Source organism: Tasmannia lanceolata, unplaced genomic scaffold, assembly GCF_043159265.1.
Source record: "Tasmannia lanceolata isolate RefF3 unplaced genomic scaffold, GAP_Taslan_0.1 ptg000037l, whole genome shotgun sequence".
NCBI lineage: Eukaryota > Viridiplantae > Streptophyta > Magnoliopsida > Canellales > Winteraceae > Tasmannia > Tasmannia lanceolata.
Genome location: NW_027518714.1, coordinates 62318884 through 62334233, shown reverse-complemented (window position 1 = coordinate 62334233; position 15350 = coordinate 62318884). Strand labels below are relative to the sequence as shown.

Here is a 15350-nt window from a genome sequence, read left to right as displayed (position 1 = left end):
CTCGAGTTGACCCTCGCTGAACTAAATTTTTTTTATCCATTCAAATTCTTTGTGAAGTTCTTTGAAAGGTTTTTACCTACTAAGAAATCACGAGAGAATAGAACACCATATCCGGTCAAGTAGGAGCAAGAAAAAGAAAGGATGGTTGATGGATTCGGTAAAAAAATTAATTTACTTTGCACTATCTGAACTTATTTTCATACCCAAACCTAACATCTACCAGTTAAAGGACTAAGACTCTATTTTTGAAAGATACAATGCCTGTTTGGTGATAAAGGGATATGCTCTGAAGGGAATGTTTAGATCAAGGGAAAAGAAAACTATGAAAAATATAATTTTCCTGGGAAACTTTTTAATGGGTTGTTTTTCTAGATTTTCTTTTTCTACCATTTGGTTCACATCAAGAAGACTCATTTTCTTTTTATAGATTTTCTCCATTTCCATACTTAGATTCTTCATGAAGATGACCCATTGCTTGACATGGTGTGTTGGGTAATTTCTCTCTACATTTCATATGTTTATGATCAATGGCAGATTCCTCTTTGCGCCCATCTTACAAAAAAATTTGACCGAAGGAAACAGAAAACAAATCCCAATACCATGGCTCTCTCAAGTCTATTTGGTTGTGCGGCATAGACTCAGAGAGTAGTGGGATTAGTTGCCAATATGGAGGAGACAAGCATTGGATTTGCTTAGTGTTGTTGTTCGATGCTTCCCTGCACACAAAGGCCAAGCAAAACCCCTAACCCATCCCAGCTTTTGCGCAATCAAACACATCCAGTAATCAAGAGCGCTACTCCTCTTCCATCGTGAAGCCGATACTCCCATCCATCAAGATGACAAATACATTGACACCTGCACCAGCTGTGACTGCAATTTTCAACGTTTTTGACACCTCGCTTATATCTTGAAGAGGGCAAATCATATGGACTTTCTCAATGAAGGGGAAAGGAAAGCGAGAAAGGTGCAAAAACAGGGAAAATCATAAACATTTTATGAAGAAAGCTGATGAATGGACTGCTCCGTTCAGAAACCGGAAGAGTATAACAACTTACGAACAATCCCAGCAAAAACAGAGGTATTACTCACTCGGAGGCTTCCATTTTTTGCGGCAAGGCCATGTATTGTGGACTTGGATTCAAGGTTTATGAAAAGAGAAGCACTCAAAAAAGGGATTGCAGAGAGAGAAGAGAAGCATGGCCGTTGTAGATAAAGGAAGTAGAGATGAAACAGAAATGCGCAAAATCCCATTGGAAATCTAAAACAGATAAATGTGAACTTTAGTTTTCTTGAAGACTAAAATTGTAGGTCTTATTGGGATTTTTTCTTTCCTTGCTTTTTCTATAAAGGTTATTTTAAGAATAAAAAATTCTAGATTTACAGTGTTAATCAAACTATGGAAAACTCCTTTTTTGTAAGGAAGTTTTTTATTTTGGAAAAAAAATACCTACATCCAAACATGCCTTGAAGTAATAATTTTTCTCTCCTTTTGTACACTTAAATTTGATTCAAATCATCAGTTTTGGACTCAAAATCAATTCTCAAAATCCAAAATGAATAGTGTAAGATCCCACATCAAAAGATGAGAAAAGATTTCTGGGTTATGTATGTGGATTCTTCGTCCCTGTGAAGATGCATTTGCAACATCTCTAAGGGGAGGGCCTTTCAGGGTGGGTTAGGCATGGTGCTACTAGAAAAGCAAATCGAGGAGGGTGGGAGACCTAGAACCAGATAATATTTTCACAATAGGGTGGGTTTGTGACGTAATGGCATCAAAGCCGGACCTCCACAGTAAGGCGTGATAGCGAGTATGCCGGACCCCAAGGGGGTACCAGCGAGGAACTGGCCCTAAGGGGATTGGAATGTAAAATCCCACATTGGAAAGAGAGAAAAGCTTTCTAGGCTACATATGTGGATTCTCCATCTCCCTCTGTGGACGTGTTTTCCGCATCTCCAAGAGTTGGGGCCATGGGAGGTGAGTTGGGCACCGTAGTGATGCTGTGCAGGCGAACAAAATCGGGGAGGGTAGGAGACCCATAATTGGACAAAATTTACACAGTGGGATCTGGTCATGACAATAGGGCCTCAATGGATGGTAAGAAGAAAAAAACAGTAATATGTATTAATGGTATCTTTAGAAAGGTTTTTCAATTAGCTATCTAACGAGCTCAAGATCATGCGATTTGGATGTGATTTGGCAAAGTTATGGGCGATTTACGGATAGGATGCATGATTATTACATGATTTCTATTTTAGGATTTAGTAAGGTTTCTACCTTCTATTTGTGTTACTTTATATGAAAGATTAAGACTAATTGTTTAAGTAAGCAGTATTTAGGGTTTCTACTTTTGAGTTTTGGCGTCTATATAATGTAATGATATGAGGAAGAAAGATTTAGATTTTAATAAAGAAGATTTTTGGAATATCTTTCGTGAAGTTCAATCAAGTGGGTGAAGGAGCTTGGCTCCTTTCACGTATTATAATGGAGTTTTTCTCCAAACCATGGCATGGGCTTTCAAACCCCCACAAGTTATTTTAGCTACTTCTTGTGTTGATCATTTATCTTAGTGTTGTTGTTCGATGCTTCCCTGCATCACAAAGGCCAAGCTAAACCCCTAAGCCGTCCCAGCTTTTGTGCAACCAAACACATCCCGTAATCAAGAGTGCTACTTCTCTTCCATCATGAAGTTGATCCTCCCATCCATCAATATGACAAATACATTGACACCGCAGCAGCTGCAATTTTAACTACAACAAAAGTGGGTTTTCCCTACAAACAAATCTATAGGGAGAAGCACCAAAATATGTACGTAAAGGTTTTTCCCAACGGATTTCAATGTGCATAACTTGATAGCTAGGAACATAACAGAGAACATGACCTAGGATAGGATAGAATGGAAGAAAATGATCCACGTAGAAAAACCCAACTAGAGCCAGGATTATAGCCGGGTAGATTCCTTTCACCTTCTTCATGAAATTTTTCTAAAGAATTCATTTAGTCGACCCCGACTAGTTTGGGACAAAGGCTTTGTTGAGTTGAGTTGAATTTCAGTGTGCACAACTTCCATAGACTAGGTGGGCGTAATGAAAGCCCTTTTCTTACAGATTTTAAGTTCAATAGGGATAGGCTACCTTTCACTGGGCTTTCCCTACAGAAGTTAATAAATACCATAGGGAAAGTGTACTTTTCCCTACGGTTTGTTCGTAGGGATAGGCCACCTTTCCCTACGGAATTTCCAAATAATCCATAGGGAAAATATATTTTTTCTTATGGAATTTCAGAAATAAATCTGTAGGTATAGCCTTTTCCCTACAGAATTTCAAAATAATCAGTAGGAATATGTGTTTTTCCCTACGGAATTTTTTTTAAAAAAAAGGCTTAGGAATAACCTTTTCCCTACAAAATTTAAAAATACTCCGTAGGTAAAATGTGTTTTTCCCTACGAAATTTCAAAAAAAATAGCCGTATGGATAGCCTTTTTTCTATTTTTCAATCCATTAAATAGTAATTCTATGTGGCCTATTGTACCTATACATTCCTCACACAATATATGTGATATCTTTACATCAAAATTTCACAATTGTGACATCATTTTCCACCACATCAGATACAAATATATAAAAAATTAACTATTTTAATTGAATATCTTTAAAATTACAAGAAAATGTTAATAACAAATATCTCGAAATTGTTCCTGACAAAAACTACATTAAACTACATTGAGCCATTAAAAAAATACATTGTTCAAGATTTTCATCATTTCACGATTTCCATAGCACCATCTTCACCACCTCTTCTTCGTCGTCTCCTCGAACCTTATCATCATTTACTATTTAACAATTTAACCTGCAACCACAAATAATGTATAAATTAAATACATTCATCAATCAAAAGAATCAAAGCCCTAGCGAAATTTTACGTCAAAAGAAACAGTCCTTTAAATTACCACTCCATAAATCAAACCATACTGAAGAACAATGAATTCATCACTCAAACCATGATAGACAGAAATTTAGATTAAAAATATTAAAATCCATCACATATCAACGAGCAATATATATGGTTTGATTGAATCATGTGTATACAAATTACATAAAGACTGTAACTTTGATGGACGCATGTCAACTTAGTATGATGTTGCAAGTTGTTCCTCCAAACAAATTGATGAGTTGCAGAACAGATACAAAAATGGCATTTCTGAAAGAGCTTGAGAGAAATTTTCCTCTAATAGCTCTCCCTTGGAGCCCAGCCCAATTATGTTGAACTTTATGCAAGTCATCGTGCCTCTAGGGGAATTAGGAGAGGTGAAGCAAATTGAAACACCACTTAGATGGAATCATGTGTATTATCCAACATCATATTTAAAGAGAAGGGACAGAAAATGGGCTTCATGACAAGCAAGTCAGGAAGCATTATTCATATGATCCATCATCATATAAATAAATGCATCCCAAATAACCTATGAAACGGATCACCTACTCCGATTGAGGAGAGTGAATGTTTAAATCCATTTTCCTACCAAACATACTCAAACACAATAGAGCATGTATGAAAAAAAAAAAAAAAAAAGAGATTAAAAGGCAGCTTATTTATTCACCTTAGGATCCGGTGTCTTTGGTCTTTCTTGCTCAAAACTATATGTTGGGCCCCTTTCTGTTTCCTTCTCCATGCAAAAACAAAAGAAAAATAATAGAAAGAGTGAAAATTACAACTTGGATACAAGATCAAAATTGTTGACTCAATAACCAAAAGAAAAATCTTTAACAAAACCCATAGATACAAAAAATTTCACATTACTTAACCAATGTCAAGATTTGGATCATAAGATTGGTCTCCATAGATACAAAATCTTTTCACATTACTTATGTTTCAGAAAAGATATCCAAAATGATACATGTGGGACTGAGCACAGACATAGATGCCCTTGTAGATGTAGCCAAAGTTTCTCAAATAAATTGAACTGAAATAACGCATTAAAAGGATGAATTACATAATTTTCCCATCCATGCAGAAGCAAAAATCATTTCCATGGGGTTGGCCCTCAAGTAGGAGCCACTCCAATACCAGTTAATGATTATTGTAACGCCCCGGATTTTTGGAAGAAATACCAACTCGGTGCGTAGAAGAATATTACATCATTTTTCTCAAAAACTTTCATTTATTCCCAAGATCTCAATAACTATATTTAGAGGGTTTACAGAAATTAGGTCTAACTTATTACATCATACTTCAAGACATAATTCAAAACATATTAAAAATAGATTTGTCCTTTAGAACAGTTCTGCATTCAACTCTAGCATTCCTCATCTTTCATCTATATTTCACCTGGGGGTTGGAACAATAAAACAAGAAACAGAAAGGGGTGAGCTCAAATAGCCCAGTAGGGTATAAACAACAAGTGATGTAGGATTGTCAAGCTCATAAGAACATGATATTTGGCAGATAGAGCATCTCACATTATAAACATGGAAGGAAAGAATAAGCACAACATACTTTTCAAACGTAAACATTGAAGGAAAGAATAAGCACAACATACTTTCCAAACGTAAACATGGAAGGAAAGAATAAGCACAACATACTTTCCAAGCGTATAGAGAAAATATAGACTTCATTAAGCATAGATGCTGCCATATCTCGGCTCATAATCCTCTAGAGTTACACTCTCTAGAGTCGTCTTTACCCACGCGCACACGAGCACATGGAGGACTATAACGCGTCCAACCGTCATCATAGCCATACCTCGGCCCATAATCCTCTAGATTTACACTCTCTAGAGTCGTCTTTACCCACGTGCACATGGAGGACTATAACGCGTCCACCCGTCATCATAGCCATAATTCAGTCCATATTGAGAATTAGGGTATCACAAGATAAACCCTAAACATAAACATAACTCACGGAAACATAACTTAGTCCATATTCAGAATTAGGGTATCACAAGATAAACCCTAAACATAAACATATCTCACGGAAACAAATCATTTATCTGAAAGGAATGGGGCCTGAAAGAAAAGATCCCCCTTGGATTCTCATCAGTGGTGGATATTAGAAGGATAGAAATTCTTATAGCAATTGTGTATAAAGAAAATCAAAGAATATGAAATCAGTACATCCAGTATATCAAAAGACAATCAATGGAAGAAAACTCATCAAAGATAGGGAATCCATATATCAAAAGATAATCAACGATAGAGGACCCTTACATCAATAAAAAGAGAATCAAAGATACAGGACCCTTACATCAATAAAAAGAGAATCAAAGATACAGGACCCTTACATCAATAAAAAGAGAATCAAAGATACAGGACCCTTACTTCAGTTTTCCGGTCACAGGTGTGTTTGAGCTTACACCTTTGAATGGATAACCTGTAAATATATTCTAATTAATTTTAAAGCAGTGTCTTTTCTGTCCAGGTAATGTCCGTCTATGTCCTAAAATAATGTTCCCTGTGTTCAGTGTTCGTTCTATCAAATTTTAAGATCATGGGGCCCAGTATGCACTATTCATGTGGACCCCGCATGTTACTATTCATGTGGGCCCTGCATGTTACTATTCATGTGGGCCCCGCATGTTACTATTCATGTGGGCCCCGTATGTTACTATTCATGTGGGCCCCGCATGTTACTATTTATGTGGGCCCCGCATGTTTACTATTTATGTGGACCCCACGTGTGACTATGCTCAACAGTTTACCATCCTCTAGCCGTTTTGCCTTTCTTTGATAAAATTTACTTTTACGGTTACTATGCGAGCATTTCACCGTTCAAATAAGATTATAAAACTTGCATAATCTGTAGCGAGTTATCGCCTCATATGCATGCTTTATACATAGGTGGTATAACCAACCATTTACTTTACGGTTAATATGCCAGCATTTCACCGTTCAAATAAGATGATAAAACTTGCATAATCTATAGCGAGTTATCGCCTCATATGCACGTTTTATCCTAAATTACTAAGATTAACCAATCATAAATATTTTAAAAGACTTACCTTGAAGCGGATTTCCTTTTCCTCTTCTTCTCTCCCTCTCTTCCTCTTTCCCTCTTTCACCTACTATTTTCTCTTCTCTGTTTCTCTCGTGAATTTTTCTTCTTCTGAGATCCGCTATTTATAGATTTTTTTTGGTGAACAGTACTTTTGAATAGTAAATACTATTTAGATATTTAATTATTATATTAGTCAACGAAGTAACAGTGATTAATATTATTTAATTATTTTTCGTCGATAATTATATTATTAAATTATTATTTTCGTTGTTTGAACAGTAAACGTCAGGTGTAATAGTAGACGGTGTGCGTGACTGTAATAGTTGTGCTAACTAGTGATGGGTCCCGCTGTTGGTGGGACCCGCTTGTGTGGGACCCGCTTATGTGGGACCCGCTGATGTGGGACCCGCTTGTGAATAGTACTCGGTGGGTCCTATTGTGAATAGTACTTTTGAATAGTTTATCTCAATAGTGAACTTGCATAGTATTTCTGCATAGTAATCTTACATAGTATTTCTGCATAGTAATCTTATATAGTATTTCTGCATAGTAATCTTGCATAGTGACTATTGTGCATAGTAACTATGAATAGTGACTATTGGAAAATTTTAATATATGTAAATATCTATTCCGTTTTTGTTGACATCTGGGGCGGTGGCTTAGTGGTAGGAAGCCGTTCAATCCTAGCTTAGAGTTGGGTTCGAATCGCGTATGCCCCATTATGCCAGATGTCCTCATGCCCGATTACTTGGGAAAAAATGAGTAATAGCCGATGATTACCCACCTATGAGGTCATTTTTATTTATTTGTATATATATATATTTTATATATATATATATATATATTTTTACCTGTTCTCACAATTATCTTCTCTTTGCTGTACAATAAGTGTTAACCGTGCTAATTTCAAAACAAGAAGTCAAGAAGGTGCAAAATCAGCGTAAGCTGCAAAAGTACAGAACTTGTAAAGCATCATATTTTTGCTTCATGCTGCACCTAGATTATAAAAAGGATAATGCAAAACATACTCCATGCATTATATTAAAATGGGTCAGAAGAGTACAGTACAACTTAATATTACAAATTGGTAAGAATAAGAACACACTGCAAAAAGTATATGTCGATCTAGAAATTTTCAAGTTTTTGAAGGGAAAGGAACATGCGCCCAAATTTTCAGGCACACAAGACCACCGTATGTATTACCTCCAAGAGCCACTTCCTGCTTCAAGAGATCAAGTAAAACAAGATTCTGAGGTGAGAATACCTTGATCGGATGGGACCAAGAAGTGGGCACTCCACATGTGTTCTTGTTGATGATCTAGAGCATACAAACATCAAGTGGGTCAGCCCAGATGAAGAGAAAAAAATGCAAATATACCAGTAAATTTCTTACGGGATACATACTTGCATTTAAAAAACCCATCCTTGCATGCATTGAACAGCAAAGTGACTTAAAGGAGACATTATGTGAACTGTATTTGGTTAGAGAAAGAACTATGATAATTTTTTAGAACCAGGGCTGAAATGAGATAGGTGGGAAGAGACCAAGCAGGAAGAGACAAGCAACAGGTCCTCTGTTTTGGAAGGATTCAATTTGGTGATGTCCCATGGATCACTGAATGGGTTCAATTTGACAAAGTGACTCAAATGCTTGTCTTCCAAATGTTGCGGTGAAAGAGACTTTGAGCCGAAAAAATCAACTTACTAGTATCTTATTGAAAAGAACCCCGCAAGAAGAAGAATAAATTCGAGCCGAAAAATCAACTTATACTAACTTCCTGGAAATAATGTCCCATTCACCAACTTACCTCCTCATGAAAAATCTTGAGATGGTCGAAAAAGCTGCAGATGCATGGTAGTTACATAAATAAACGTTCATACAGGAACACTCTCATCTCCTAAATCCACCACTACCATGTGAAAATACTTCCCAAAGAAAAGGCAAAAGTGTCCTAGAACAAGATTCTTAAATTGCATGAAGAAGAAGGATGAGAAACAGACGAAAAAGATAGGTAGAGAAATGGCCAGTGCTCCATTACTTGTGTACCTACTTTGCCAATCTCGGTGTGAAAATGGGCAAGATTCTCTATTCCCTTGTCTTTGGGTTAATCGATCTGCTGCAAAGACCTACAAGCAGCACAATAAATTAACACTTGGTATACTAAAACTGTATCCACAATTAACACCACTATCCTGTCAGATAAACTCAATGTGTGTCAACTGTATAACTGAAGTAGATTTTATTAGTAAGAGCAAGAAGTTTAAAAATCAGTTAGCACGTGCCTCAACCGGAAACAAAATCTTTCTAACATAATAGCCTATTATTCGCTGAGGAAACAAAATCTTTCAAATTCTAGCAGGATTTCCATATGGTAAAAATTACACCCCAAGTGGTCCACAAACAACTATGCACCCAAAAAAAAAAAAAAAATCAAACACAGGCTATACTATGGATTATGGAACTCATGCTATATCAATGAAATGTAAAGAAAGAATGGGTAGGATACTTCTTTTGTGTGATGAGTAAAAGGAATGGTGCAACTCTGGAAATGTAAATAGACACTAACATGTGCCAGAATCAGATCTGAGCATAAGGCGTTAGCGACGGTAATACTTTGCTTCAACGACCCATCACTTGTATATCTGTAGATATCACCAAACCCCACAACCCCATTTCTTCATTGCCTCTCACACACACACAATTTCATCATTGCGAAGTGATTTTGGTAAAAGAAAACAGATGGGAAGCCACTTTATCAGATTCTGGAATTTTTCCATCGCAAAGAAAAGAGAAAAGAAACCAACTTCCAATCTCCAATCCACTTTGAGTTCCTCCCAAAAATTTAAGTTTTTGGTATTGAATTTCATATTTTTGTCACCCAATACTATAATCGCCCAGTAAAATCTCAAATAGAAGGGTAATCCTGTACTTAAATGTCTGTGTTTCCAACCTTAAGAGCTTCGAAAAAATTCCAACATCAACTGCAAGGAGATAATCAATCAACAATTCAGGAACAGAAACCAGAACCAGTTTATTCAAGAAATAGGAAGCAGAAGGGAAAGGGTAAAGTCTATCTACAGCTTGGGTAAGGGAAGAAATGCAAAAAAGTCCATGCATTGCAGAAATGGATATACCTCGTATAAGCTGAAATTATCTCATATTTAGTGAAACTATCTTCATGGGCACCAAAGCCATGCAAATATAAACAATCTGGATTGCTGCAAGGCTGGACCAACAAACACATTGTTCTAAATGAAATTAGAGTGAACATGTTTCAAGCCTACTAAAAGTAGAATTCACAAAAAAATGCTTCAAGTAAATGCACATATTTCCTATTGTTTAATCATATGGACATACCATATTTCTCAACCATGTGTGGCAATACTTAGTAGTACCAAAGCATGCTCTGCATGGGCAAACAAAAACATCACATAGTGACAAGACTACGACTGAGATGTGGCTTGTTTACACTACCACTGGAAAGTGAATCACATACCTACCTCGAGGACTAAACATCCAATACAAAAAAACCATGTACTTAATGAATACATCAAACTGCTTCTTCCTCTTTTGAGTATGTAACATATCTGAGCCAAAAGAATGAACATGGAACAAAAACTAAATATAATAGGATGCTAGAAAGACAATTTAATGTACACCACCAAGTTAAAAGTAGCACACTTTAGTTCAGATGGAAGCTTGACACTCTAATGTAAAAATAAGATAATTATTGGGAAGAGCATATCACATAAAAAAGTTTTTTTTTTTTTGAAGCTTGACACTCTAGAGATAATTATCTGGACTACTCTGTTTCCAAAAAACTATAACACTGACATGCATTTCTAAAGCTGAAACCATTCAACAATAGGATTCGCAGGCTACGGTTTGAAGAAAACCCATAAAACTCATATAACAGAGGAACCCTCGTTAAGCAGCAAAACCAATTGACTAGAACCGATTGAAAACCCACCATCTTTGTTTGTAGTAAACGCCTAAAATAGAAAACCCCTCATTTGATCTTCTCCATAAAATGAAAACAAAAAATGAGAGAGAGAGAGAGAGAGAGAGAGAGCTGCTGGAAATGATGTTTTGGTGGAGGTTGTTGCAAACCTTTTGCTAATGGATTAATCGAATCCTTTATTTCTATCCGCATCTTGAATAGAAAAGAGGATTTGTGTTATCCTCCTCGAGAGAGAATGAAAGAGCAAGATATCATTTCCCTTCTAATATGACTCTTGAGTCTTGAGGGGAGTGGGAGCTGTTTGGTTTACGTTGCTATAAAGGCTAGGAGAAATAAACAGACTGCCAGCGAATATCCAGAAATGGAAGTGAAGTTGATTGATCCAACGGCTACGATCGTATGACTACTGTTCATACGATCTAAAGACATGGCAAATTTGCCCCAAAAAGTGGCTAGAGGAAAGAGCTTCTTTTTTTAGCACTTCTTCAATAAAATAAATCTAATTACCAAATTCTAAATAAAATAAATCAAATTCTTGTCCATATAATTTCCCAAATCAGATGGTCAAGGAATACTACCTGCATTCTACCTTTGGTCAATCTGGATCGTTAAGTTGATGGGCGGCATGGGCCCACCTTCTATCGAATCATATGCTAACCCAGACAATGGACGGGTGAGATATATTGAAGATTTTTAGCATTGGCCAATCATAACCCTACAATAAGGGGAGAATTTCACACCGTGGGCCCCACAAATGAATGGCTTCGATGCTTGATCAAGTGGGTCACCCTTATTTTTCTTCCAGAGCAAGTTACCAAATAAGAACACCAGATGGACGGTCCAGATCAATCCAAGGTTGGTTTCCCAGAATTTTCCTCCTAACAGAATTTCCTGACTCAAGTCAAACACAAACATCCAAAGCTGAGTTTTCCTAAAACAACCATCGTATTCTATTTAAATTGGGTTAGAATGAAAAAAAACAAAACTCTACAAAATCAAAACCCCTTCAATCCCCACACAGTAAACAATCAAGTAAGCTTTCCGTTATCCATGGCCTTCCATGAAGCAATCCCTACCATTCGTTACCATCCAAAGAAATCAGTAATGACTACAGGTTTGGATTCGATGCTCCAGGTTGTAATTCACAGTGAAAAGGAACGTAAAAGTAATGGTACACACAGACCAAGGATTTACCACGGTCATCTATCATCATCGAGATAATCCTGTAGATGCATATTCTTCAACCACTTATTTTGGGTCGGTGCTTTCTCCTGAGAAATCAGAAGAATTTATTTCAGATTTGATTTCTTGTTTAGATATCAGTAAAGAGAACAAAGATGATCTGAGACGAAAGATTTCTGGTTACACCCACGATGCAACAATTGGAGCCATGAGTATACAAGGCCTAGTGTGTTAATAATCTCTATCGAGATAGAGATTTTAAAGACTTGGGAGTATAACAAAGGGTTGGATGGAGAAGATCATATTGATCGGGCCTGGATGGAGTGGAGAGGGAGATCTTTGATTAAGGAATTTGAAGAGAATGATTCAGGTGAGGGTTGCATGATTTGTCTCGATAAGTTTTTACTGAAGAACGATGTTACTAGCTTGCCTTGTGCATATGTCTTTCATGCAAGATGCATTTTACGGTGGTTGGCAAGCAAGAATTCATGCCCATTTTGCCGATGTCCAATATCTAGTTGATATTTCGTATCTAGTTTGATAATATCTTTCTTCATGTTAACCTAAGTATAACCATGTATATCTCTACAAATCAGGGATTTATTGTAACTTATATACATGCATACGATGAATGGAATATTGGAAGTTTCCTTGTTTTAGACTTTCTAAAATTGAAATTTAGTGTGGTCGTGAATTTAATTTAATTTTTTTTTTTAATAGTGATTTGTATTGATTTGTATTAAAGGACAAGGGAGCACCCGAGAAGGGGCAACCCAGAGAACAAAAACAAGAAAGAAGAAACAGGGAAGAAGAAGAAAAGATACAACAAAAATAATAAAATTATATTACGGGGGAAGAAGATCGAACCAGATAATACTCTCCCTCCCAACTCCCTGCTTGGTTAACACATCCGCCTTTTCGTTTGCCGACCTCCAAACGTGATTAAAGACAATAGCCGAACCCGCAACAAAATCCTCAATTTCATCAAATAACGCCAAAAATCTCCAAGGAGGAGCTACACCACCCTTCAACCACCGAATGACATTCAATGAATCTCCTTTAACAATAATATGGTCCAAGACTTTCTTACTCAACTTCTTGATCCCAAAATAGGCCGCTTTGACTTCCGCCTCAGAAGAATCACACACACCAATAGGACCAGAAAAAGCCCAAAGTATCTCACCAAACTCATCACAACAAAGACCCCCCACCCCCGCTGGACCCGGGTTTCCAAAACAAGCACCATCAAAGTTTATTTTCAACATTCCTAGCATCGGAGGCTCCCATCTTTGGACTATGTTGATTTTCCTCTCACTACTAGAGCACACTTCCGTCCAATGTTTCCAAAGATCAAAAGCCGATACAAAAACAAAGGATGGAAGACATCTAACCCACGATATGACCAATGCTATAATCCGCATGTACAAATAATAAGGTGATTTGGCCAAACCCTCAGACACCCTAGAGTTTCTTTCCTTCCAAACCACCCACCACGTAGCTAGCAAACACACATTCCACAATAATTTCCCTCTCTTTTTCCATGGCACAAACCCCCAAATACTCAAAAGATTCTGAATAGTTCTTGGGAAGACTCAAGTGATTCCAAACCTCAGAAAGATACAACTCTTTGCTTAATTAGCTATTTTAACATGTTTGGAAACGTCTTGGAAGGTAAGTTAACACTTAAAGTACTTGCTGCTCAAAGGAATTTTGATACTATTTTTGGTTGTTTTTTAATTAGATTTGGAATATATGAGAATTAATGTGAACGTGAAACCCTTTTATCTCTTAATAGGATTTCATAAATATGTTATTATTTATATCGGATTCAATTTACAATATTGCATATTTGACAATGAATTATTTGTTGTAGAATTTTCCTCTAAATATAAATATGGCGTATCTGTATTTCTGCCAAAAAAAAAAAAAATGATGAGTGATTTTGCGCCTCTGCACACAGCCCACCGTCGATATCTATCTGAAGTGCACGATCAGATAGATCTGAACCAGACAAGAAATACTTCAACTACCCAACAACAAAGAAGGAAGAAGAACACATGATACTATGAAATATAAAACGTAAGGCACTGCAGTGTTCTGTTAACAATAGATGAACAGAGCAAAAACTATAGAAGGCAGAAAACGATCTGTGGTTAAAAAACGTTGATGAAGGTTTGTTTTTAAAGGCAAAACGTGTCTATTGATGACACCCACCATTTTAAAAACGTAAACATAACCTTGAATGCGTAAAGACACAACCCTTTAAACTCTATTTAAAAAATAGAGCCGTTTGTTAAAACATTATTAAGAAGGGTTTTAACCCTAGGACTAGTAGAGCTGACCGGAAGTTCCCTTGTCTAGAGCAGGCCAGAAACCCGACCCTACAGAGAAGGTTGAATAGGATCAGGATGAACATGTGCCCTTTTGAAAGCGCAGTCGTGAACCAATGCCCAAAAGTAGAACTGCCAAAACTGAGAACTTACTCACGCGTCTAGTAACCAGTTGAGATCTGGCTACGGTCTCTTGTCCTTAACAAAGGAAATTGAACGGAATCCTTTTCTTGTTTAGGGAAAACCCAAACCCACTCGCACCGGCGCCCACTACCCGGCACAGCACAGCACGGCGCGCGTGTGTTTTCTTTTTATTTGTTTTTTTGTTTGTTCTTTTTAAAAGCTCCAAGGCAAACAAATTGAATGCCCTTGAAAGGCCCAAGCCTTTGTCTCAACACTCCATCTTATATGGATGGAAGAATCTCTCTCACTTGCCCATCTTGGACTAAACTTTTGATAGATAAGAGAGCCTCCTTCAAAAGCATTTTGAAATTTTGGCGGAAAACCTCAAATGTTTGGAATCTTTTTCAAAAGTCAAAGAAAGACTTCTTTTATTTTTATTATTAAAATACTAAAATTATTTGCATCCCGATTAGTTCGGATTCTTATAGGTGGAATTCTTTTTTGTAGTAATTTTCAGAAATTACTTTATAGGTATCGTCTACGATCCATTTCAAATTGGACGGTCCATTAGAGTTTCCTAGTATTATTTATGTTGTACACAATTTGAGCTTAGGGTTAGGAGAGGGAAGATAAAAGATAAGAGAGAGAGAGAGAGAAGGGAATCTTAAAGAATGAGGAAAAATAAATTGTTGTTTATAATTTTGGATTTTTTTTCTCAAAATCATGTTGTGATGCTCTGCTGATTGAGAACACACCCTTTTG

The 15350-nt window shown here is 36.8% G+C and overlaps 1 protein-coding gene and 2 long non-coding RNA genes across 3 annotated transcripts; all 3 read right to left on the bottom strand.

The window, feature by feature from the left end:
* Window positions 1-3617: 3617 nt before the first annotated feature.
* On the bottom strand, window positions 3618-5073 carry LOC143862423 (uncharacterized). The gene is made up of 2 exons (XR_013240297.1): window positions 4599-5073; window positions 3618-3847 (listed from the first exon to the last, which is right to left on the bottom strand). It is a non-coding gene; the product is annotated as an uncharacterized LOC143862423 (long non-coding RNA).
* Window positions 5074-9126: 4053 nt separating this feature from the next.
* Window positions 9127-11145, bottom strand: LOC143861668 (uncharacterized). Its single transcript, XR_013239983.1, has 5 exons — window positions 11103-11145; window positions 10489-10579; window positions 10350-10398; window positions 10127-10218; window positions 9127-9973 (listed from the first exon to the last, which is right to left on the bottom strand). It is a non-coding gene; the product is annotated as an uncharacterized LOC143861668 (long non-coding RNA).
* Window positions 11146-12980: 1835 nt separating this feature from the next.
* Window positions 12981-13556, bottom strand: LOC143861667 (uncharacterized). The gene has a single exon (XM_077372552.1). The coding sequence runs from the start codon at window positions 13554-13556 to the stop codon at window positions 12981-12983; it is 576 nt and encodes a 191-aa protein (XP_077228667.1).
* Between the last annotated feature and the right edge of the window lie 1794 nt (window positions 13557-15350).